We start from the raw sequence: 26,576 nt of genomic DNA, 5'->3' as shown, positions 1-26,576 counted from the left end.
TTCCAAGGTTGTTGCAATGATAGGATTTGTGATGCTTCATACTTTAAACCACACTGCCACTAAGAAGCTATCATTTTTAATGGGTTATCTTTTTCATAAATGTACTTTTGTAGCCATATTGTGGAAGCTTCGAAGGTAGCATTTAAAGAAATAAAAATTCCTGGCCCCTCCGGCCCAAGTATAACCACATATAGGCTGTGGGTTATGGATGAAATTTATGGTGTTTACTTTATATGTATCTCTGTATTCACCTATATCTGCGTATTTTCTCATCTATTATTTTCTCTTATTTTTTTCCTTCATGTTAAATACATGCTTATTGATGATATGATGCATACTGCCTTAGGCATAATGTTATATTTAAGGATTTAGGCTCAGGTGTTTGACTCCAGGTGTGATCTTGTACAAATTACTTAACCTTTCTAATCCTCAGTTTCCTCCTTTGTGAAATGGGTAAGATGATCATAGATTATAGTAACCTCATAGGGTCGCAGTGAGGATGCGGGGGAAAAATAAATGCTCGATTATAAATATTAGCTATTATTTATAGCCCAAAATTTGTTCATAACATTCCTCTTACAAACAGTTCAGTCCCCTTCATCCTGAATGTATAGCTTCCATGGGAAAATACAGCTTTAACAGAATAGTATGATTGTGGAACTGTGAAATACCTTTTCGTCGTGGTGTTTGGATTGTTGGTTCCCACGATGATCTTACTCGTCTTCTCAGACCCGTGGGCTGACTGGAATCTTCTGGGCTGTTCTGAAGATGAAGGAAGAGTCGAGCCGCAGTCAGGTGCCTCTTAGTCCCAGCCTGTGACAAATTGTGGCAGGTCATCCAGGCTCAGGCCAACTGTCCCTCTCGCAACATCATTGATATGTTTTTGCAAATCTCAGGTTCAAGGGCTGATGACAGTCTTTCAACTAACTATTCAGAAAGATAAGTTTCTATGTCTATCCCAGGAAGATGTAAAATGTTGCAGTATGATCATCATGGTGTAGAAAATACTTGTGTGTAACAATTTCTGTTAGGGATTATCTCCAGTGGCAACAGCTCTGTCACTCACATAATAGAACAAAGGACAACTTGCTGCTTCTTTCTAGCTAACACCTCGTGTTTCCCAAAATTTTTTGTAATCATTTCTCACTTTAAAATGAATAACATATTGGCATGATTTTTTTTTTTTTTTTTTCAAGTTTGTGTCTCTGGAGGGCTTTGTTTTTCAAAGTTAAGAAAAATTCTGGAATTTGTTGAAGCTTTTTGGCTGCACACGTATTCCGATAGGTTTAAGTCCTTACTTCCTCATCACACGTGCGTGGTTATATGACTAGTCAACAAAATCAGTGCTGAAAGCTCTCTTCACAGAGAATTTCCTGCGTTTGATTCAAATAAGAATTAATATTAATATATTAATGTGCGTAACATTGTACCTAAATCTCTTTCTCTTTAAAATGAAGAGATAGGGTATGGAATGAACATAGCAAATTTCTTCTTGCTCTAAAATATTATAAATGAGCCCTGGCCGGTTTAGCTTAGTGGTTGGCGCATTGACCTGTGGACCAGAAAATCCTGGGTTCGGTTCCTGCTAGGGGCACGTACCAAAAAAAAAAAGTATTATAAATTAAAATAAAAATGATCACCAGGAAATTTTCCTAATGCTCTTTTCGTAGGTGTTGGGGTGACTGAGGGAAGGTGCTCGTCATCTCTTCTGTCAGGGGGAAGCCATCGAACAGGGTTCGAGGTCTTCAGCCTCATCTTGCAAAGGTTCTGGCTAGTATTTAAAAATAAAATGCAGAACAAAACCGGAAAAGTCTGTATTTGCAGTAAAGATTCGTGCAAAGTATATGGCTTTTGAACTATGATTCTAGATTGTTCTGATGGTCTCCAGCTGCAAAACCACGTTCGATCACAGGGTTGGCGGGAGATGCGCGCTCAGGGCTGCTACCTGTGTTGGGTGGGTTGACTCCACCGATTCCTGGGATGGTTCTTGGTGGTTTTGGCCTAACATTTGATCAGAGGTCTTTCTCGTTTTGTCCAGGTTATACCGGAGAGCTTTGCCAATCCAAGATTGATTATTGTGTCCTAGACCCATGTAGGAACGGGGCGACATGCATTTCCAATCTCAGCGGATTCACCTGCCAGTGTCCGGAAGGTAAATATTATTGCCCCAGGGATGCTTTTGTTTTCCATTTTAAATCATAAACCAATTTAATCAGCTTTGTACTTTAAATTTCTGAAAAACGCTATACAAGAGGACTTCCTGTTTTGTTCCATTTATAAAACAGAATGTAAGACGATGTTTTTATTAGCTCTATGCTAGAATGGCTTGAAAATCATATTTGAATATGAGACACGATCTAGGAATTTCTGTGATTTTTATTGCTACATGGAAAATGAATAACTATAATAAAATGGAATTTCTTTCTAATGGTGAATTTCACTTGTTAAGATTCCTATTTTGTGAAATTATTTGGTTTTTAATACCAGTGCACATAAAAAAATTCAGAGTAAAGTTTACCTGCTTTTGTTTTTATTTTACTTTATTTTTTATTGATTTTTGAGAGAGAGGAAGGGAGAGGGAAAGAGAGATAGAAACATTGATGAGAGAGAACATCGACTGGCCGCCTCCTGCGTGCCCCCCACTGGGGATGGGCCCACAACCTGGGCATGTGCCCTGACCGAGAATCGAACTGGTGACCTCTTGGTGCAGGGGTCGAGGCTCAACCACTGAGCCACACTGGCCAGGAGAGAAATTTTATGTGAAGACACAGGTGGATAATCACAGCGATAATGGAGCTGGTGTTCAAGGAATGATTTTGTACTTGGAGGGAGTTTTGTTTCTATTCCTACTTGGAGGGATGTTATGGAAGGAATGACTTTAAACCTTTGACGTTGCAAGAATAACATGATGTTAGAAACTTTTCTTCTTAAAACCAGCGTGTGAGCTCCCGATCCACAGAAGTGACACAGACGAGCAGAGTAGCATGCCGTCCTCTGCGGGGAGGCGGCAGAGCGTGAGGGCGGCAGCAGACGTCCCTGTCACAAAGTGACCCTGCGCTGCCCGGGCTGTCAGGCTGGAGGAGGGCAGTGGTACCGGGTGGTGTTGATAAAAGGCCACCTGAGGACTCGGGGTGGCCGGTAGCCACACCTGCGATCGGCAGTGTCCTGTACGCTAATACTTTGAAGACTTGAACATCAGCTAATGATGGATCCTGTCTCCTGCTCACCTGGCTGGGGCAGCAGGTGGGGGCAGCGGGTGGGAGGCTGTGTCAGCCTTGGTGTGTTCCTCTCTGGCTGGGTGTGCTTGTGATGACCGTGGTCACCACGGCGATGGGTTGAATGTACTGGCGAGCCCCCCGCCTCACCCCCCGCTGGAGTCTCTTAATCAAACGGGAAGCTTGGAAACGCGGGGAGGGCTGCGGGTCGTGCAGTAGCACCCGTCGCCACTTGCCTGTAGGACACCCCGAGTTCTTCACACCCTGGGCTCGACAGGTGCCACCGGATTCTGGGTGTAGGCTGTGCCCACAGTCAAGAGGGGGCTTCAGGGTCACTGGATAATTGACTGCGGAAAGTCATTAATTCCCTCTCCTACCAGTTCTTTCTTCCTGTAGTAAACGTGGGAGGTGATGCTTCCTCGCAGGGCCATCCTGGGATCACGGGATTTCTGTGCGAGAGCTTTGAAAAGCCCAGTGTGCCTCGTCGTTGCGGCTTCGACTACTACCAGGAAGTCGCTCAGTCAGTGTCAGCTGCCCTATCATCATTGTTTTTCTAAGGATTATTACTATCAGACCATAGATGAACCTTCATGGGAATTTGAGAATTCCACTCTGGAGCAGTGTAGATTCGAGGGAATATGAGTGGGGACATGGAGAAAGGCTTGGGGGCTGTCGCAGCAGTCCAGGGAAGAGACCTTGAGGGATAGGACTTGAGAAGGCCAGCAGCTGGCGCATTTGAGAGAACTCGGAGGTAAAACGGAGGGTGGGGGATGGCAGGAGACGGAGGGCGAGGCACAGAGAGGTGGTTAGGTCTTGGCTTGTCACTTTATTGTGGTTGTGCCATTCGTGGAGAGAGAAATGTGGAGAAGTGTTCTGTTTCGGACCTGCTGGGTCTGAGGAGCCCTTGCGACATTCGAGTGGAGATGTCCTCTGGGCAGTTGCTATGTCAGGGTGGACGGGGCGGGGAGAAGTCTAGGTCAAGTCTAAACACAGAGACATTAATTTATAGCTTGTAGTTTTAAAATTATATTTTAACTTTATTTTTATTGTTGATACTATTACTGATGTCCCCATCCCGTCCCCCTTGTCCACTTCTACACAGCCCCACCCCCCTCCCTGTGGCCATTACCACACCGCACTGATGTCTGTGTCTGTAGGTTGTGCATATATGTTCTTGGGCTAACCTCTTCACCTTGTTCCGTCTAGTCCCTCCAACCCCCTTGGCCTCTGTCAGTCTGTTCCATGCATCTGTGCCTCTGTTTCTATTTTGTTCTTCAGCTTATTTTGTTCATTGGATTCCACATATAAGTGAGATCAAATGGTATTTGTCTTCCTCTGACTGGCTTATTTCACTTAGCATAGTAATCTCCAGGTCCATTGTTGCTGTTACAAAGGGTAAGATGTCCTTCTTTTTTATGGCTTCGTAGTACTCCATTGTGTAGATGTACCACAGCTTTTTTATCCACTCCTCTACTCATGGGCACTTGGGCTGTTTCCAGATCTTGGCTGTTGTCAATAGCCTTGTATTTTGAACCTGGGTGTCCCTGACATTGTCTACGGACCTTACCCTTTATAGGATAGCTTCACCCTGTCTCGAGAAAGTCTAGAGAAAATGCAATGGTCTAGAACTGAAGGGATGAAGATGAATTTCCCTGGAGTGTTCATAGGGAGAGTTCCTTTCAAGGCTACCTTCACTGAAGACTGACTGGAAAGAGGACTTTGTTATAGCTCCGAAGGTTTATTGCAATGTTTTAAAGCCTCTTAGCAGGAACACATAACTGGTGATGAGTGTTTTTAAAGCAGTCCCTTCCACTGGCCTGTTCTTAGGGTGGTGGTTGTAGAAACTATTTATAGAGCACTTTGCGCTTTAAAAAGAGGATCCAGGATGCTTCTCATATCAGCCGTGCTGCAAAAACACATTTGAAAAGTGACTCAAGTCTACAGAGGTTCTGGAGTCTGAGCCAGCACTACCTGACCTTCTCTGCCTTCCTTCCTTTCTCCTCCCACCCCCACGATAACGTTCTGGCATGCTTGCTTTATCTGTACATATATAGCTTTTATTACCAAATAACTTTAAAATAAATTACAGACATCTTGGCACTTCACCCCAAAATAAATCAGTTAGGGTTTTCCGAGAATAAGGACATTATCACACCAAGGAAAATTATTAATATTTTCTAATATTATTTACTATTTGCTCCATTTTAATGTACTCCTCTATTGGTTTGTGTTGATTCTCTGTCCTGATTCCCTGTGTTATCCTATGAACCTTATTCATTCTCTCTCCCAACCCATGAAGCGTGTAGCTCTATGTTCTATATTAGTAGGAGGTTAATAAATATTTGCTAATTAATGATCAAAGTCAACAGATATCACTCCCTATGTCTATCCATTTTTTTGGTCATCACAATAATCCTTTGAAGCAGATACTATCCATATTTCCATTTAACACATTGGGAAACTGAGGCACACAAGGATTAAAGAACTTGCCTGAGATCACATAGCGAGACGTTTGAACCCACGCCACGTGGCACTAGCACTTTAACCATTGTCCGACACCATCTCTGAATATATTCTTTAACATAAATTCTGTTTTGTGTATTTTAAAAGATTATCTTGGTCGCCCTAGTGATGGGTAAAATCAAGGCAAAGTTTGTTGGGTCCCCAAACTTTTTAATTCTGGAAATTGCAAGGAAACGACTTGTTTTCTGTTTTTCTGTGTGAGAACAGTGGACGCCTCCCTCCCAGCGCAGAGACCAGTGAAAACCGTTTTCCCCGCCGATGCTTCCATCTCTGCGCTTCACACCCCTGCCCGTCCCATCCTCTTCACATCCATCCTCTTCCCCCAGGACCCTCTTCCGCCGGACCTGGGCCGGGTCCTTAGACCTGAGTTCCTTCCTGGGTCCCTGCCTCTCTGACGTGTGTGTGTCTGCTGCTGGAAGCCCTACGTCAGGCAGCCTGGGCAGCAATGGTCAAGTTCTCTGTCCTTTTGACAGGTGTCTCTTCTACACGTACATTGTTATCCTTGCTCAGTGGCTTCTGTCCTTTCTTCGAATTTCTACTTAACTTTCCATATTTGAAAAGCGTAGTTTCAGATTCCGGTTACAGTGGGGGGGGGGGGGCGGGTGAAAAGAAGCAAAAGTAAAGGGGTCATGAGTGTTTTCTTGTATTTACCTTGAATGAAAACAACAACAAAGGCAAGTCATTAAGAGCTGGTCTCATTGCCTAGGCGTTTACGCTTTGCGTTGGTGGTGTCTTTGTGTTTGGTGTAGGGCTTTGAGATCCTTCAATTTTCCAAGTAAGTGCATTTCAATTCTGAAGATGTCTAATTATATATACTGACCACTACTGCCTATTCTATTTACATGCATGAATACATTTAAATACGTATATAAATAAAATCTGAGTATTACTGTCTAGCCATCATCCGTGTTTCAGCATCTCAGTTTTTATCCCCACCTGGAAATCTGAAGTGGAATTTCGCATACATTAGTAAGGAACACAAAGAAATCCACAGAGGGGAAAACACTGACCGTTCTGCACGTGTGACCATTCTCATCTCACAGGGCGCGTCTTCTGTAACCCAGGCCCCTTCCTGAAATCCACCTGCTGTGGAAGGCCCACGGTAATCAAAGACCAAAGTGAGGACGTGGCTTCACGCGACATTTCTCAAGTGTGCTTTAAAAGCATGAATGTGAAGACATTTTCTAGTGCTGACCTTTGGAGAGAATTAGAGATACATAGCGTCTGTATTAACTGCTGGTGCGTGACAGCCAGGAGGACAAGTACTGGACTCAGGGAGGGACTCACTTCTTTTACTCCTGTAACTGTCAGAGAGCCACGTTGGGTTTTAGTATCAGACACTGCAGATCCTGTAACTTGGAAACTCCGTCGCCAAGTGTGGAGAGCTGGTGTCCTCTTCTGGCCTGAAGGTCAGTGGGCCTGGTTCTGGTTCTGATGGTGCAGCAGGAGAGTGGAGTGGTTACAAATGTGACTTTAGGGTCACGCTGTGGATTTGAAGTCTGGACACACCTTTTACAGCTCTTGGCTTCTCTGAGGCTCATTTTCCTCATTTAGAAAATGGGGGTGATTCTGGTTATACCCTTTGTATATCGGTGTGAAGAACAGGACTCAGTCCTGTGCTTAGCAAACAGTGCTGAATAAATGTTAGCGATGATGGTGTTGATGTTGATGATGTTGATGATGATGCGGCTGTTGATGGTGTTGATGATGATGGTGGTGGTTGATGATGATGTGGTTGTTGATGATGATGATGATGATGATGTTGATGATGATGTTGACGATGATGTGGATGTTGATGGTGTTGATGATGATGGTGGTGGTGGTGGAAAATTAGTCATATCACCTTGGGTGAGTCATACAATTTTTATTTCTTCCACCTGTTGTTTCCTTGTAAAATGTGGAGGGCTGACTATTACCTTTAAGGAACTCCATTCCTAAAAGTCCTTGCTTCAGATATATCAGTTTAAGAGCCCCTTGTGAGTTAATAAATCCACCTTGTTTATTCAAGTCATGTTTATAGAGAACAATGTTAAAACCTCTAAGTGACTCTAAGGAAGGCCTGGGTCTAAAACTTAATGTTGAGCCAAAGGCCCTGCAGGTTCAATCCCATTGCAACGTGCTCCAAAGGTTTATCCAAACTGTTCTTTGTTTTTCTACACTTTATAGCCTTGAGTAATTTAGCCATATAAATCCCTTTGTTCAACTCAAATGTCAGTGGTAATGCTTTTCATCTTAAAGGGATTTATAGGCAATAGTCACACGCGTCATAAAAATGATCTCTGAGATTAATGTGCATTGTTCAGGACCTGGGTGTGTTACCCAATAAGGGTGTCATTCTTCAGTCCTAGGATTTGTTTGTTCCCCCCAGAATCCTGGTATGTATGATTTTGGTGAAAGCCCTCTCCTAGGGCCATATAAAATTGCATGTATTTACGTAAGAAACGTGCGACATGTCTTCATAAAATTGTCGTGCCTGAATGAAATACTGTTCTTATTTTTTTTTAAATTTGGCTTTATCCCTGAGTTACCCCTTCCTTTAGGAACCGTAGCAGCGGGGATCCTTGGAGTTCCCAGAGCCATGTGGTTTCACCTTTTGGGAACAAAGCAGGGTATTAAGACTTACCCAGTGTGTCTAAAGTTTTATTTCTATGTTTGGTACCTGCTGATTAATTTGGGATTTACAGCTGAGTCCATATTCCTTTTTGCCCTTTCCTCCATTTGTTTTCCCATAGCTCAGTGTCTCTGAGATTGTTTGAATAAGAATACTGCCAGGCATTTTGTTTGCCCGCTTCTCCCAGGACAGCGAATGCCCAGGTCCTAACCCTCACCTTGAGCTCTCCCCTTGGGAAACCATTCTGATGCCCAGTTTAGGGCTAGCATATGGCAGGTGGAAGTTGCAGCTTGGTGAATGAAGAAAAGAAAAAGATATCTTAGTGGTTTTCTTTTTAAAAAGAGGCAGGAAATAATAAACAGTAACTATAAATTCTGATTTCTTAATCAGACCAGATCTGCACATGAAAATTATTAACATTCTTGCTTGGCTGGTGTGGCTCAGTGGTTGAGCATCGACCCTGCACCAAGAGGTTGCTGGTTTGATTCCTGGTCAGGGCACATGCCCAGGTTGTGGGCCCGATCCCCAGTGGGGGGCATGCAGGAGGCGGCCAATCAATCAATGTTCTCTCTCATCGATGTTTCTTTCTCTCTCTCCCCCTTCCTCTCTCTAAAATCAATAAAGGAAAAAAAAAAAAAGATAAATTATTAACATTCTTAAAACTTCTTAGCTTTACAAAATTCATGTGCAGGGTGGGGCAAAAGTAGGTTTACAGCTGTGACTACATGAAAGTGTTTATTCTTGTGTTGTTATTTGTTAATTAGTGTGTTGTTTTCCAAAGGAACCGCTGTAAACCTACTTTTGCCCCACCCGGTATATGTCCGGCGCTTCAGCTCTTGTTTCTGTCTTGGGTCATAGGCATCACAACGGCGTCAGCAGTAACAGTGACAATTACGATCAGTTTGCCACTAGTTGAGCACCTCCTGTGGGTTAAGCACTGTACTTGGCATGTGAATGTACTGCTCAGCCTAACTTAGCAGCGAGCAGCTGGGGTCAAGCGGACTAGTGCTTGAGTTCTCATCTGTGTTTGATCACTTACTTACCTGGTGACCTTGGGTAAGTCAATTCTCTAAGTCTGATTCCCCCCATCTGCAGAGTGAGGGGAGTTTAGTACCCACCTAAAGAGGTCGTTGCAAGGAATAAATGAGTAGACCGTGTAGAACAGTGCCTCGCATAGCGTCACTGATGAACGTAAGTGTCACTACCTAATCCCCACAACAGTTGGACAACGTAAATCCTGAGGTTCAAGGGTCCTGGTGGACACAGGATACAGCCCAGGTTTGTCTGGCTCTGGAGTCCATGTTCTCTCTGCTGCATCAAGTTTTGTTTTCTGTCTGATTCTACCTGTGCGACAGCCGGCTGGGGCCTCACGGAGCTCTAGGCTTGCAGAGGGCAGTGGTGTTGAACTTTCTGCGTTCCTTAGCTCACCTGTACTTACGTACCAAGGAGCCGTTTGTTGACAGCGTATGTCAAACACGTCAAAACTATTGCAGCCCTGTCATTTCACACGGGAGGAGACTGAAGTCCCGATGAACCGACTGATGTTCAGATGTAACCAGGTGACTCTCCTGCTTAGATTCCTTGTGAACTTAGTAGTGGCATCAGATCTCATCCGGTTGTTTGCAGTGCCCTGTTCATGCACGGCCGAGGGGTCATCTGGAGACTTGGGCAGAGTTCAGATGCAGAATTTGGGGGCTCGGCTCTCTAGCTCTCTTCTTTCCCAGGACTCCCCCTCCCCCACGCCTCATGGTGTACTTGTCCCCTTCCCAGGGTTCCTTTGTCAGAAAGAGCAGGTTTAGTGCTGGCACCCGGCCTCCTGAGCGCGGCCGCAGCTGACTGTACGCTGACTGCCCGCGCAGGCTGACGCCCCTGCAAAACCCACCTTCTCTTGTTCCCTTGACGGAGATTTGAGGCTGTTCTGTTTGTCTTTGGTCTAGAATTTCCTGATCTTATTTGTGGAATAATTTGTTTGTTAAAAACTTCTCCATACCAGAAGCAAAATGTTGATACAGTTGCTCTTAAAAGCAACAGAACTCCTGCACAACAGAAATACAAATATCCTAGAAGTATATCTAATTTTCTTTCTTTTTTTTCCTGAAGCAGAATTTCTCCCCTTACACATGTCACTCTTCAGACCACAGCAATTGGAGGAGGCTAGAGAGAAGTGTTTGTCTGACTTGCACAAACACCGTGTGATCCAGTCCTGGGTCTCATTCTGAGCTGTTCAGGTCCGGGCTCTGACCCCTACAAGCATCCTGGGGTCGGACTCACAGAGAAACTGGACAAGCATAAAGCTGGGACAGTAAAGGAATGCTTGTTAATGACTTTACCAGATTCTAGCTTTGGTTCAAAAAACCTTCTTTGACTCTGCTTTTCCAACCTATTTCTCATCTCATGTGACCTAATAAAGTGATGAAAGGCAGCTGAAGACAGACACTCTCGCCTTCCTTAGTCAAGCCCATTGCTGAGGCATTTCTCGCTGCTCTTTCTTGAATCGCCCCGGTCATATCTGATTGTAATGTATACGGAGAATTGTCATTTTCAGAGTCCCTTCCTTGCTTTAACTCCCGAAGAGTCTACACTTAGCCATCCTCTGTGAAGTGGAGCACGACGGAGCGGTCTACCCGCGACTGTCCACTGTTACTCATTTGACCATGGCCCTCTTCGTAATAGCCTAGGACTTGAAATAGCGCTTTGAGTAGTTTTTCAAAAAATAATTTCTTCCTGTTTTTCAAAGAAATCTATGCTTACTCAGGTGAGCTCAAAGGAAAATACCTGTAATTCCATCCCCAAGAGATATCACCTTAAATTTGACATCTTTTTTGAAAGCACTTACTGTGCATTTACTTTTGTCATGAGCTTCATCAACGGAACAATGTGTTCCAATTGTTCTGTGTCATTAATGATTTTTCTAAAGAATTCTTATTAATGGATTCATATTGCTCCATCACAAAAATGTATTTAATAAGAGACTTAATCATTTGCATACCATTAATTGTCATGTACTGTTACACTTACTATGCCCAGCCTGTGTGGCTCAGTAGTTGAGCATCGACCCGTGCACCAGGAGGTCGGTCGCCAGTTTGATTCCTGGTCAGGACACATGCCCAGGTTGTGAGCCCGATCCCCAGTGGGGAGCATGAAGGAGGCGGCCAATCGATGTTCTCTCTCATTGATGTTTCTATCTCTTTCTCCCTCTCTCTTCCTCTCTCTCTCAAATCAATAAAGAGAAAAGAAAGGGTACCTGTTACACTTTCTGTGTTTGTCACAAGGGATCTAGGGTGAACAAGACATGTGGTTCTGGCCTCATGGGTCCTATGGAATAGTGGGCATGAGAGACAGTGTGGATGCTGTGAGTGGGTGTGCGAGACCGTGTAGACACTATGACCAGGATAAGATTGGGCTCGGCTGGGGTGATCAGTGGTCGGGAAGAGGGACCCTCGCCCAGAATGAGGCCTGGAGGAAATTCAGGAAGTGTTGCAAGGGAAGTAAAGTTTAAGCTGAGACCTGAGCAAGAAGCAGTATCAAGAGGAGTAAGTTGGGGCTGTGGGTTCAAATATATACATATATCATTTTTCTTCAGACTCAGAATTTTCACACGTTGAAACATCACAGTCTTTGTAACAGGTCAGGTCATTCTCTGACTATCTCACAAAACACACTTCTTGTTCATGTGAGAGGGACGGTTAGGTGGCGTGCCCAAGAACCCCAGTCCCTTGGCCTGCCAGGTTCCAGTCCTGTGTGGACTCCTGGCTTCACGTTCTGATTCACTCTTGTCCCGTGCAGCCTGTGTTCACAGAATAACCAAAGTGATCCTTCTACAGTGTAGGTCCTATGTGTTCACTCCTTGCCTCTGAGACCTCGGGTGATTTCCCACCCAAGTGTGGGCCAGGGCCAAACCGTCCCTGGGCCCTCTCCGACCTCATTTCTTACTCTTCTCTGCTTGGCCCTCCTACCAGCCGCTGGCCTCTCTTGCTGGTCTTCAACCAGGAGGGCTTGGCATTGTCCTCCAGGGGACGCCACTCACCTCGGAATACAATGCTATTTGGGGCCTTTGCTCCTGATGGTCCCTTTGCTGGAACCTTCTTCCCCAGGACTTGAACTCTGCTCTCCCCTTCGTGCCATTTAGGTCTCCCTGGCAACGCTGTTTCAGACAGCCCCATTATTCTCTCCCTCCTCCCCGCTTCAGTAGCCTGTGGAAGAAGATCATAGCTATTTACTTATCTCTCTGTTGTCTGTGTTCCTCACTCCATGTAAGGTCTGAAGCAGTGTCTGCTACCTGATCACTCTCGAGTTACTCTGGGTTCGATGTAACCTGGGTCAGGGAAATGCTTGCCCAAAGGGAGGCACAGAACTTTCTGGCCGAACCTCTCAGTTTCCACTGTTAATAACCAATTATTTTTGCTCATGTAATCCATCTACTTTAAGTTTTATCTCTTCTGACTTTTATCTATGTAGTCTAAACTGGGGGGAAGTTGATTTAACATTCCTGGGACGATTTCCTAGTTATTTTTTCATGTTCCTGTCTTAGATCTCAATCTGTCTTTTCCGTTCTGCTGAAAAGTCCTGAATGAAGGTGGTGTTCCCTCTCTTACATGGATCGCCTTAAACACGAAGACTCATGCTTTAAACGTAATTGTCTTGGATCTTTTACATCTGATGGTTTTGTAATTGCTTTTCCTAGATATTCCCCCTTCTCCACTTTATCTTGCACAGCTGTCTGCTTTCTTAGAACCAGAACAAATGTGGTCCCAATTAAGTTTTCCATAAACATCGGCCAAAACCTTTTCCCTGATCTCAATGTCGTTTCTTATCCTTGCCCAAGCCTCGGGCTTTCTTTGAGGCCCAGTGCAAACCCCTGCTCTCCTGGAAGGCTTTCCTGGCCTGCCCACCCTAACAATCCTTCCTTCTTCTGAGTCACTGCTGCCCCCAGAGCCTGGGCCGCCACACGCCATCGATCCCATGCTGGCTGCCCGGCGGACCCTCCGACCTTGCGTCCTGCCGGACTCACTCCCTAAGCGTCTGCAGAAAGGAAACAGCCTCCTGTCACTGTCTCATCATCGAAGCTCCGTCCTTCTGGTCTACCCGGTGGAAGAGTCAGCTCTTTGAGAGTCAAGAACCTACCTTGCCTCTGCAGCTCATCAAGACACTGGGATGGACTAAGTTTGCTACCCTTGTCTTGATTCACTGATTATTCGTTTATGTATCTGTAATCCGAACAGCTAGTGACCAATATTCACCCTTTCCATATTCCTGTTATGGAGCTCCCCAAACCTAATCCACATCTCTCAATCTGCTTTTTACAAAATTGTGTATTGACTCTATTAGAAAATGTCCTCTGTCACGCATCCATTTTTTGGTCTGTTCACTTATTTCACAAATTTTTACCGTGTGGCCACTCTGCTGGGTGCCGAGGTTCAGGGTGAGAGGAACCCCCATGGCTCCTCCTCCAGGGGGCCGAGGGTCTGGTTGGGGTGGGAGACGGTTATGGACCTGTAAACCAACATACACCTGTGTCACCACAGAGTCGGGAAGGGTTGCGAAGGCCGTGAGCAGGGCGCTGTGACACGAAATAAGCAAGGGACAGCTACCAGGGATGGTGCGGGGAAAGCCCACCTGTCTAGCATTGAAGCTGGGAGCTAACACGTAAGAAGGAGCCCGCCCTGTGAGCAGGTAGGAACAGGGACTTCCAGACAGTGGGCTGTCTCAGGGCTCTGTGGGGGACGGCTTGTCACTTCTGGAACTGAGGGCCAGGCAGCCGGGGAGCTCCTGGAGCGAGAGGGGTCCGAGGGGTCAGCTCAGTCAGGCCCGCAGGACTCTGCCCACGGAAGGGAGTCAGATGTCATTCTAAGAGTGATTGGAAGGGACGATGATACTTTCATTCTAAGAAAATCATTTTCACTGCTGTGTGGGAAATTGGTTGTAGGGGTGAAATGGGACAGGGACTGTCACCAGAGGAAATGTGTCATAGACAAGGGGAGAGAGAATGCTGCTTTGACTGCAGTGGTGGCAGCAGAGATGACACAAAACATCCGGGTTCCCCACGTATTCTGCAAACAGAATCTGTTAATATCCGCTGATGGGATAGATTCGGGTTAAGGAAGAGGAAGCAACCAGGTGTGATTTCTCGGTGTCTGGCTCGGACCATTTGCCAAGACGGTGAAAAAAAGAGTTAAGTTATCTCGCATATCACTTCTTCTATACGTGGTCTTTACAGGGTCAGCAAAAATGCCAGTGTTTCTTTATTTCATATCCCCCTCCTCAACCTTGCAGAGACTTCTGACGCCGAGCTTTCTCCATAGAGTGACTTCATTGCCTTGTCATCTCAAATCTTCCAGAAATGTTTTCTTTTGGTCTTAACTATCTGATTTTCATAATGTGTCTGTCTCAGGGGTGTTGCTTTCCTTCTTCTTTACAGAATCAGTGGTCGGCGCACACACGCACGCAGATACCGGTGCAAACACAAAGCTTGGAGTAACGGTCAACCAAGTACATGATAGCTGCTTTCGCATGAGCCCCCATTCCTTGGAGATGCCCTTTGTAGTTCTGTTTTGTTTATTTTCCATTTTAGTCCTTTAATCTTTCGTCTGTTTCTAAACTTCTCCTTATTGCAAAGAGTTGTGTTTAAAGCTCTTCACTGCTAGCTTTTCCCCCATGTGTTTGAGTTTCTCTCTGGAGCTATTGTGTTTTCTTTTTAACATTTCCTGATGTCCATCGTGCGGGGTTCGGACAACTTGAAGTAAACTCTGCCAGACGAGAAATCCACTGTCTCTGTTATTCTCTCTGCAGCTTTGGGGCAACGTTATCACATAGTTTTTCATTTTCTACCTTCAAGTGGGATTATAAATTCAAATATATTAGCTTCCAGTTAGGACTACATTGTCATTCCTCCAGTATGGCTAAGGGGTCAGTCTTTCAGTCCCTTCAGAAACACTGCTATTATTATTTTTGTTACTTAAGTTACAGTATTCCACAAAGCAGTATTCTGTTCTCCCATAGTGAACTCTTTTTTTTTTAAACTCTTCACCCGAGGACATTTTTGCATTTATCCTCAGATAGAGCAGGAGGGAGAGACGGAGGAAGAGAGAGACACATTGATTGGTTGCCACCCACATGACCCCAACCGGGACGAATCGCAACCGAGGTATGTGCCCTTAGGGGGAACTGAACCCGGGACTCTCTGGTCCGTGGGCCAACGATCTAACTGCTGAGCCGAACTGGCCAGGACCCATAGTGAACTCTTCGTGTTTGGGATTCAAATGTGCCTATGAATGAGGTTGAGCCCCAGAATGTTAAATTTTGTTTCTTGATCCTCTTGACTCTGCCGCCGGAATCAGTTCTGTTTGCATTTCCACAAGAGGCATTTTCAGAAACATTTACCTCAAGAGACTGTTAATGATGGATGGACCAGTCCAGACTGTTGCCCACAACCAATCAAAAAGCAGCAAACACCTAACGGACTGTACACCTGTCCCAGATCCCCACTTCACCTTTTCCTGTCCCCCTTATCTGCAGCCAATGTAACTGTCCGAATAACTTAGATCTTTCTTCTCCCCACTCAGTATACTCAAGAACCCCATCAATCCAATGGGGACATACTCATTGTCTCCGTCCAGCCCTGCTCAGGGGGTTTAGACGGTATTCCCAGCACCTGGTCCTTCTCCTGGTTAGCATAGGGCTCAGTAAACCCTTTCTTTCACAAAGACTTTGGCCGCGAAGATTATGTTTAACGTGGGGTATATACTAGGGTTCTCTGGAAAGATATGATTTGCATTCTCATCTTGCTCTTCCATTTTCATGAATTGGTGATAGTTGGTAATTATAACAAAAGGCAGGATCCCTGACTCAACAGCAGTGAACTTTTTGATACTCGATTCAACAAACATTTATTGATGACCTCTTTTACATTTTCTTCTAGTACATAATTAATTACCCTTTAAAAGCTTTTTCATAAAGCAAAGCAAAACAAAAGTCGACACTCCCATTTAGACACAGTCCTGTATTCCCTGCTACACTGTATCCATTAGCTCGCGCTGCATAGCAAACAACCCAAGACTTAGTCGTTAGAATAACCACCATTCATTCAGCTCGTGATCCCTGTGGGCTGGCGATTCCGGCCGGGCTCAGCTGGCCCCTGGCTAATCCACGCGCAACGAGGAAAAGAACTTTGTACCCGTTTATGAGTTATTATGTGTGAACACGGTTTCATTTTTATTTTTATTTTTTTTAACCCATCCTCTCGTCTGCGTTTTCTGGCAGGATACTTCGGATCCGCCTGCGAAGAGAAGGTGGACCCGTGCGCCTCGTCACCCTGCCGGAACAACGGCACCTGCGCCGCGGCCCCGGACGGGGTGCGCTTCAGCTGCAGCTGCAGTGCCGGCTTCACGGGCCCGGCCTGTGCCCAGCTGGTGGACTTCTGCGCGCTCAGCCCCTGTGCGCACGGCACGTGCCGCAGCCTGGGCACCAGCTACAAATGCCTCTGCGACCCAGGTGGGTGCCGCCGTCCCCTTCATCCCCAGTCTCAAAGCCTTCTGGCTGCTTTTTCGCGTCTGCACCAGTGTTGGTCTCCTGAATGTGTTTACTTGCTAATGTAAGTGACCTCCACACTTCTTCCCTAGACTTACTCTCGGCAGGGTTTTAAAAATGCCCTTTCCTCTTTTTATGAGCAGTTCACGACCGTAGAAAAGTAAGAAAATACAAGTAAGCAAAACGAAGACCATTAAAATCAGGTTAATCTTGTAGCAGCTTAATTCTTTTTTTTAAGCAATTTATTTGAGGTCGTTCCACAGCTTTGACTGTATTGCATATCTTTTAATACTGTGTTCTTAGGTTAATGGGATATGTTTTTCTATTTTACTGTGCGTAAAAAACGGAATGCTATCCGTTAGGAATTTTATTATCTAGTAAAATTCTCACTCTGTGCACAGTATGTGACAGGAAGGGCGACTCCCTGTGTAAAGGTTCAGCAGTTCCATCACTTATTTTACGCATGTCTTTTTACCGATTTTTTTATGGTGTGAGTTTTGATGCTCAGAAGTCAGAGTGTTTGCCAGTCAAAGTCTGTGTCTGCACCGCCCCCCGGTGTGGTCTGAAACCCTTCCTCCCCAGCACGGTTCTGCACAGGTGCCCGTGACCATCAGCACGGCTGACCAGTTCCCTGGGTTTGCCTGGTTCCCGGCGGCCCTCTGCCGTGTTCTCCGTGGTGCCCGCTCCCCTGCCACCCCGTGCCACCTGCGGACCTCTCCTCCTGGGGCTGCGCCAGCTTTCCTCCTCGAGTTCCAGTGATCACCCGCAGTATCACTCGCCTGGCCTTGAAAACATTATATGTCTTGTCCTTGTATATCTCTCTCCCTCTTGGGGTGGGAGGAGGTATGTTTTATCAGTTACTCTTGTCTAACGTGATAGCCCCAAGCCACCACTTTGAGAACGTTGCTCTTTCTAGACTCTAAGCTGGTGTTTCACGTGTGACCCCTGCAAGGCAGACGTGGCTGGACCGTAGTTACGCCAAGGCATGAATGCCTCGTACCTCAGCTCAGTCTGTGCCTGTGGCCACACACCCAGTAGGGGCGGAACCCAGATTCTAACCCAGGCGCCCCGGTTCCACAGCCCCCAGACTGTTCAAGGGGCACACCTCAGACTCATGAATCAGAGATATTAATGGGAAATACAACTTAACACGGAAGAGTGTTGACAAACCTTTTTCATTTAGGCTTTTAATTTTTAATTCTATAGTTTTCTAAGCAATCCAGGGTTTGACTATATATATGCTTATATATACACATACATATTGCCTTTTTTTAAAAAATCCTCACCCAAGGACATTTTTGCATTTATCTTCAGATAGAGCAGGAGGGATTGAGGGAGGAAGAGAGAGAGAGAGAGAAACATTGACGCGAGAGAGGCACATCGACTGGCTGCCACCCACACAACCCCAACTGGGGCCAGGGACAAACTGCAATAGAGGTACGTGCCCTTAGCGGGAACTGAACCCGGGACTCTCTGGTCCGCAGGCCGACGCTCTAACCGCTGAGCCAAACTGGCCAGGGCCACATACATACTGATTTGAAGGAACTGGCTCATGCAATGAGAACTGGCAAGTTCCACATCTGTCGTGCAAGTTGGCAGGCTGGGAACTCAGGCAGGGTTCCTATGTCACCGTTTGGCACCTGAATTTCTTCTTCAGGAAACCTCAGTCTCTGTTTTTAAGGCCTTTAACTGATCAGATGAGGTCCGCCCACACTTTGGAGAGTCCTCCCTTTACGCAGAGTCTACTGATTTAAATGTCAATCTCATCTAAAAATACCTTCCCAGCAACTTCTACATGGTGTTTGACCGCTGTGGGTACTGTGGCGTGGCCAAGTGTACGTGTGAAATTAACTGTTCCAGTAACGTTTTGGGGTTTCTCATAAACCTCAAGGTAAGTTTCTCCATTTCCACCCAGGACAGAAGGCGACTTTTCTGGGGTTTCACCTGCCCCGTCCTGTCAGAGCCGTGGTGGCGATGGGCTGGCTGAGGGGGGCCCGGCAGTGCTGCCCCTTTGCTGTGGGGAAGCTGGAGCCCCAAGGCCACTCCGTGTTTGCTGCGGTTGTGCTGGGAGAACAGGGTCTGAGTCATGTCGTGGGTCACAGGCACGCCGTCCCAGCGCTCTGCTCTGAGGTCATAGCTCATGGGTCTCCGAGGTTCCAAGCAGATCTTCCTGTTGGGACTGTCCTCCACACCTCACGCCCTGTCCTGCGAGGTCCGCTTCCCTCAACGAAGCCCCCCGAAGGAAGAATCAAATATGACAAGACCGGAAGGTGGCTTTGCTTTCTTGTCCCCTTCTCCTCTGACTTCCTTTCTTAACCATGGCAAAATGTCGCTTACATTTCAGTTGGTTTATTTTTAACCCTTTAAGTGGAATGTAGTTATTTAAAGATAAATGTTGCTTCATAACAACATCAAAGAGTTTTCAGCGTGTGCGAGGGGGCTGGCGTGGTTCTCCGGGAAACCCGTCTGCCCAGTGTCTCCTCCTGCTCTGGGAGGAGCAGCCGTGGGGACAGAGGGACCTCGCCACGAGACCCCCACTTACTGACTGTCCCCCCAGGAGATACCAGGACATCTCTGGGCCTCAGTTCTTTTGTTTGTTTGAATCCTCCCTCGAGGATTTTTCCATTGATTATTTTTTAAATAGAGTGAGGAGGGAGGGAGGGAGAGAGAGAGAGAGAGAGAGAGAGACATCGATGTGAGAGACACATGTGGTTGCTTCCCACATGACCCCGACAGGGGCCGGGGATTGAAACTGAGGTGCGTGCCCTTGACTGGGAATCAACCCTGTGACTCTTTGGTCTTCGGGCTGATGCTCTAACCGATGAGCCACATTGGCCAGGGCTGGGCCTCAGTTTTTATCTTCATGAATAACATCTTAGAGGCTCGTCATTCAGTTGCAGTTGGAGTCACAGAGCAGATCTGGGGCGAGTTGCTGACCGTGTTCTTCCGTCTGAGAGCTCGGAGCACTTTCCTGGCGCGGAGCAGAAGGAGCCTCTTTCTCTCCGTCGGTGGAGATTCCCCTCGAGCCACAGAGGGGGAGTCTCTCCTGGTTAAGTTCTCCTTTTCCCCCCTGCTGTTCTTTGCTCAAACTTCGTTCCTATCTATTCGAAGCGTTTAGCTTGGTAACAGCCAATGTCCAGCCGCCAAATAGCCTTGCAGAGCCCGAAGAAGCGTATGTGCACCCCACACCGCCCTCGTCGGCCGGCAGCCTCCTGCAGCAGACCTTGCAGCCAGGACGGTCTCGTTGAACCTGGGGACACAGTTCCTCTCACAGGCGTTGCTCCCCCTGACCGTTAGGTGACAAGTGGGACATAGAAAAGGTACCTTAGCATCTGGGAGGAATGGACACCTCGGAGGTGAATGGACACCCTGAATGCGAATTCCAGTTTCAATCTTTCGGAGCATGTGACTGCTGCCCCACTAGTTTGCACAACAGAAGACTGTCACAGGACTAGGTGAATTGGGGTCCAGCGAGTGTGGCCAGCCCGGTCATCTTCAGAGAGCGAACGGGTCCCACTTCAGGCTGAAGCCGCGCCAGGTGGAGCACGTCCCCAGCTGACAAGATGCCCTGTGCGGACTGCACAGCAGACCTGCCAGGTGCTTTATTTGCAAACCTCATTTCTAGCTTATCAGGCTGGGGATTTCAGATGGGATTTTAATATCAAATAGTAAATTGTCAGCACTGAGTCATCACCGGCATGTTATCTTTCAGCGACACTGTTAAGTGACGGGCCACATGGACTCTCAAAAAATTGCAAATTGAGCCTCTCGAAGACCGGAGACAGTGAGGACGTGGAGCCCTGCAAACTCCGTGGGAGGCAGGGCACTGGGTGGGGAGTCACCCACGCATGGCGCCGCCCACGGAGGTGACAGGCACGCGTTTTATGGGTTCTCAGTACAATGGTGCCGTTTGGATGCCGTTTGGATGATGACCAATCCCGGAAGGAATCCCTGGTGAGGGGGAAGTGGTTTGCCTGGGGTCACTGGTCCCCATACACTGTGTTATTGCTCTAACCTTGTTCGCTGAATTGAAGGGCCCCTGCCGTACAGGAAGTGCCTTAAGTTACCACCGAAGGCACTTGAAGTGTAAGGCGTTAGAGGAGTTTGACGTGGCAGTATAAATAGCAGTTTTTATTGACATGAATAACCTTAGAGGCTCATGAAGTGTCACAGACTAGACCTGGGACAAGGTGCGCACTGTGTATCTAGGTGGATTTTTCTCTACCACGTGGCTGGGAACTCAGTGGTTCTTCCAACTATAAAAGAGAGAAAGTTTAGATTTTTTCCAAATGAAATAAAAAAAAAAGAAAAGAAAATGGTAAGAATTTCAGGGACAGTTTTTGCTATTGTTCTGTTTACACATGCTCTGCCTGGGGCTGCATTCCTGGCCCGTGTGGCCCAAGGGCACAGCTGGCGGTGTCGCCTTCGGTTTGGTTCAGACTCGGCAACCTCGGCACTCTGACCGCGTCTGCCGGACACAGAATCTAAGCTCAGACTTTAGTGGTCAGGACCTCAACAGCAGTTCAACAGACACCTGCAAAGATATGAAGACATCTAGCTCGCTAATGAATGCCATTGATTTAGATCCTTGGATAAGGGCAGTGGACAACTTTCATCTTTTATGGACCAGAAAACCACCAGGTTTACTAGGATGGAGACCATTCTTTGTGTGTGTGTGTAACATATCTTTATTATTAAATGTATTACAGATGTCACCCCCTATTTTTCCCCACTGACCCCCTCCTCCCCAATCCTGTCCCTCTCCTGCCTTCCCCACACTATTATCTGTGTCCATTGGTTATGCATATATGCATAGAAGTTGTTTGGTTTATCTCATTCCGCCCCCCCCCCCCCCTTCCCTTTGAGGTTCATCAGTCTAACAACCAATTTGCACTTCTTAATCCTTTCATCTTTTTCACCCAGCCCTCCAGCCCCCACCCGTCTGGCAAGCAACAAAAAGTTCTCTGTATCTATGAGTCTGTTTCTGTTCTGCTTACTCATTTTGTTTGTAGATTCAATTGTTGATAGCTATGTGTAAATTGCCATTCTATTGTTCATATTTTTGTTCTTCTTCTCCTTCAAGAAGACCCTTCAACATTTCGTATAATACTGGTTTGGTGGTGATGAACTGCTTTAGCTTTTTCTTGTCTGGGAAATGCTTTATATATCCATCGATTCTAAATGATGGCTTTGCAGGATAGAGTAATCTTGGTTGTAGTCCTTGCTTTTCATCACTTTAAATATCTCTTGCCACTCCTTTCTGGCCTGCAAAGTTTCTTTTGAGAAATCAGCTGACAGTCATATGGGAGCTCCTTTGTAGGTAATAAACTGCTTTTCTCTTGCTGCCTTTAAGATTCTCTTTTTGTCTTTAACTTTTGGCATTTTAATGATGATGTGTCTTGGTGTGGACCTCTTGGGTTCATCTTGTTTGGGACTCCCTGTGCTTCCTGGACTTGTGCGTCTATTTCTTTCACCAAGTTAGGGAAGTTTTCTGTCATTATTGTTTCAAATAGGTTTTCGATTTCTTGTTCTCTCTCTTCTCCTTCTGGCACCCCCTAGATGTGAATGTTGGCATGCTTGAAGTTGTCCCAGAGGCTCCTTACACTATCCTTGTTTGTTTTGGATTTTTTTTTTTTTTGCTGTTCTGATTCAGTGTTTTTTGCTTCTTTATATTTCAAATCAATGGTTTGCTTCTTGGCTTTACCTACTCTACTATTGATTTTCTGTAAATTATTCTTTATTTCAATTAGTGGATCCTTCATTTCTGACTGGTATTTTTTTATGTGGTTGATGTTATCACTAAGTTCCTTGGAGTTCTCACCAAGTTCCTTGAGCTTCCTCATAACAGTGTTTTGAACTCTGCATCTGTTAGATTGCTTATCTCCATTTTGTTTAGTTCTTTTCCTGGAGTTTTGTTCTTTTCTTTCATTTGGGGCATGTTTCTTTGTCTCCTCATTTTGGCTGCTTCCCTGTGATTGTTTCTGTGTATTAGGTAGAGTTGCTAGGTCTCCTAGGCTTCCTAGGGTGGCCTACTATTGTAGGTGTCCTGTAGGATCCAGCAGCACAGCCTTCCTGATCACCCCAGCTGGGCCCTCGAGGTGCACCCCTAGTGTGGACTGTACACCCTCCTGTTGTAATTGAGTCTTGATTGCTGTTGGCATCAATGGGAGGGATTTACTCAGGCTGATCAGCTGCAAGGACTGGCTGTGCCCATTGACCACTGACCTCTGACTACCTTGGAGGATTAGCTGTGCAGGGGCCCACCACACAGAGCAAGACTTACTTCAGCAGGGCTCTGGTACCCACTGATTCTGCTCACTGAGTGTGTCACTTGTGGAGGTGGTTGGGTGGTGGTGCTTCAATGTGGTCTGAAGCTGTTCACTGGGTGTGCTGGCTCTGGGGCCAGGTCAGCCTCTGCCTGTGTTCTATCTGGGGCCACCTGGCATAAGCTGCAGAGTGATCTGCAGATGGCTGCTTCTTGTGCTAGGCTTGGAGGTGCCCAGGTGAAGCCAAGTTGTGAACCAAGGCTGGCTGCTTCTAGTGCCAGGCCTGGGGCCACTTAATGAGGTCAGCTGGCTGAGACCAGATGCTGCTTGTTTGAGAGATTTTAGGAAAATCTGAAGCAGCATCCAAGACAGAACACTTCTATGGTAAAGCCATTGGAAACAGCGTGGGTGGGCCTGAAGGATGGGTGGGGCGGGGCCTCAGGGAATCACCAGGGCGGGGCAGACAGAGTGAGCCAGGTTGCTGGAGTCCCAGATATGGCGGCTGTGTGCCGCCCCAGGGAACTAAGGATGGAGGGAAATCCGTTTGAGCAGTGGAGTCATCAGCATGTGGATGTCAGCTGGATGTAGGGAATAAAGGCGAGAATGAGTCAAAGGAGGTGTCAAGGCTTTAACTCGGGAACGCGGAGAAGCGGAAATGTGCGGGAGTCTCTCAGGCTTTTGCAAACAGCAGGCCAACCAGATAGTTGTTCCTTGAGACTAGAACAGAGGCTGAAACCAGGGAAATCAGTGTGGAGCTCCTGGTGTTGCTTCCAGAGAAGGTCAAGAGAACTGAACCTAAGTAGGGAGGAGAATGTAAAAGAAAGGGGGAACGTTGGGGAGAGTGTTGGAGAGTTCATGCATTGAGGTGGAACTGGAGGAGGCGTCACCGAGGGGGGACGGACCCTGGGAGAGGGCAGTGCCACGGCAGTGAGGGGGGCGGGGGGGAGAAGTAGAGGGCACTGCCCAGGGTGCAGGGAGCAGCCGGAAGTGAGGAGCTGGGCGAGACGCGGAAGGACCATCCTGACGGTGTTCACACTGCTTCCATGACCATCCTTCCTCTCCATTTAGTTTTGACTCTAATTGTGGGGGGCATTCGGGGGAATCTGTGATTCACCTCGTTTCAGCTGCTGACCTGAGGGATTAATCCGAGGGGACAGAGGACACTGGTAATGAGTCAAGGGCACTGGCTGGGGCAACCTATGGAATTCTTATGAAATTCCTGACATTAAAAATCTGTTCACAAGGCTGCTTTTTGAACCTTGCTTTAAATGGCTGATCCATATGTATGAAAGTGTTAACGAGCTTGCCTTTAATTGGAAGGGATTTCTCTCCCCCCGCTCGCACTGCGCCGGCTTCCCCTGAACATCCAGGTGGTTCAGAACTCATTCATTGGCTGAGCTACCGGGAAAAGCACGAGATTTACCTGCTGACAGTAGGCGATTGCATAGTCTGTGAGCAAGTCGTTTCACATCCTCTTACCTGAGAGGAAGGTTAGAAATGGCAGCTGTTGCCCTGGCCGGTTTGGCTCAGCGGTTAGAGCATCGGCCTGCGGTCCAGAGACCCGGGTTCGGTTCCCGCTAAGGGCACGTACCTTGGTTGCAGTTTGTCCCCGGCCCTGGTTGGGTCGTGTGGGTGGCAACCCCTCGATGTGTCCCTTTCACGTCGATGTTTCTCTCTCTCTTCCTTCCCACTCTATCCGAACAACAACAACAAAAAGAAATGGCAGCTGGTAACTGCCGATGTCACCAACCAGAGCGTTTCTGAGGACGGCTCAGTTTGAAGAGCATGGCAGCACCTGATTCTGGGACATCCCCCTTAAGCTCATGGCCATGGAGGTTGGGTGGGGACTTATTTCAAACTATGCTGTCATGGAAGCACAAACTGCTTTGTAACTGGAGCTCCCTTCCTACATCAGACTCTGCCAAACCTTTGACACATATTTTCTACTTAATCCCAGGTTATAGTATTTCTAGTCTTTCACTGAAGGGGGTGGAGGTGATAGAACCCCACATTTAACTTAGGTCTGCCTGACAGTAAAGCTCTTGACCAATAGGCTAGACCTAGCAGAAGCCTAGTTGTGGCCCCCAAGTTATGTGTGAACCTGGATGCTTACTTACACTCGAGAAGCCTGACTCTGACTTCCAAGGGAACAGGACTGCCTGGCAGTAGGGGGCCCTCTTCTGCTTTTGTTCCACGGCAGATTAGCTGCTTCAGACTTGATGCTGAGGGCGACCTGTGACTGAAACTGATGGTTCCAGTCGACTTGATGTCTGCCTGCTGCCCTCCATGGAAGGAGCTGCTCTTCCCAGGGCTCAAATGAGAAATGCAGACGCAGCCACGCGGCACATGTGTTTCCCTTCACCCCAGGCAGTCTCTTTGGATGGACCACTCTGGGGTCCCCAGTACCTAACAGCAGTGTGACCTTTTCTCCTACCGCCTGAATCTCTGAACTCCTCGCATGTTGATGATTGTTATGTCGTGAACGCCTTCGGTGCTGTTTCTTTTCAGCTGGTGCTGGTGATGTCCCTGAAATATTCTTTCCTCTTCATACTTGACTTTTGTATTTTTCAGTTCACTTTCTTGAGGTAGCTCTGATGTCCTCCCCTTTCAATATGACTCCTTCCCACAGGACTGGCTCCGTGTCAGTGTTCTGCTGGGCTGCAGGACCCCGGATGGACTCTCTATGACAATGTGCCGTTCCAGGTGATGTCTGAGCAGTACTGTGACTGGGGTGACCTGCACCCTGAGTCCCAGTTAGACAACCAACAAAGAGATTTGTCTGCATGCTCTGCTGGTTTCTGGCCCCCTAGCCTTCTATGTGCTTCAAATTCTTCACTGATTTGGATTTGTGTAAAAAGCTGGGGACAATGCCCTCTATTTCTTCCATTTTAAAAATCATGGCCATTAATTTTCAAATTGAAAAATCAAAGTGAAAGTTGCTGCATAGACAGAGATCTCCCAGAATTGCCCGAGTTTTAATGAAGGTTCAGAGCGCTTAGGTTTGCCTGAAGCAGATGGATAGAGAACCTCTCTTTAAGTTCCAGGACATTGTAATTCAAAGCACTCACTGGTTTTGTAGAACAGCATGTCACCAAACGCCTCCTTGTGCAATGTCACACTGCCCCATCGGAAACCCCGTTCGGCTCTATAGGGGTTGCCTAGGGAGATCCTTGCTGTTTGGACAGGAGTCTAAATGGTAATGTTGATAATTACTGGGATCATGTTTCATTGTTTTTCTTTACCAGATGGTTTCTGATGGCATAGATCAGAGAGAAGGTCCGAAGTCATTTGTAAAAGTGTTTCTTTTAGGTTGGGTAAGCCCGGCTGAAAGCAAGGAATACATAGGGCTTAGCGGTATAATTTTGGGATGACTCCCCTTTATTCACCATCCCCTAAGGATACCTTTGCTTCTAGTTGTCTGACGCCTAACAGTTT

At 46.8% G+C, this 26,576-nt stretch overlaps 1 protein-coding gene across 1 annotated transcript in view; it reads left to right on the top strand.

Annotated features, from left to right (window-relative positions):
* DNER (delta/notch like EGF repeat containing) overlaps positions 1-26,576 on the top strand; it is a 270,425-nt gene that overhangs the window by 189,241 nt on the left and 54,608 nt on the right. Inside the window, exons 7-8 of the mRNA XM_036254307.1 lie at positions 2,039-2,152; positions 16,609-16,839. Coding sequence (XP_036110200.1) covers positions 2,039-2,152; positions 16,609-16,839 — 345 coding nt within the window. The remainder of the gene's footprint in view (positions 1-2,038; positions 2,153-16,608; positions 16,840-26,576) is intronic.

The sequence above is a fragment of the Molossus molossus genome, unplaced genomic scaffold (assembly GCF_014108415.1).
Source record: "Molossus molossus isolate mMolMol1 unplaced genomic scaffold, mMolMol1.p scaffold_m16_p_11, whole genome shotgun sequence".
Classification (NCBI taxonomy): Eukaryota; Metazoa; Chordata; class Mammalia; order Chiroptera; family Molossidae; genus Molossus; species Molossus molossus.
This window is presented reverse-complemented; position numbering and strand designations above follow the sequence as displayed.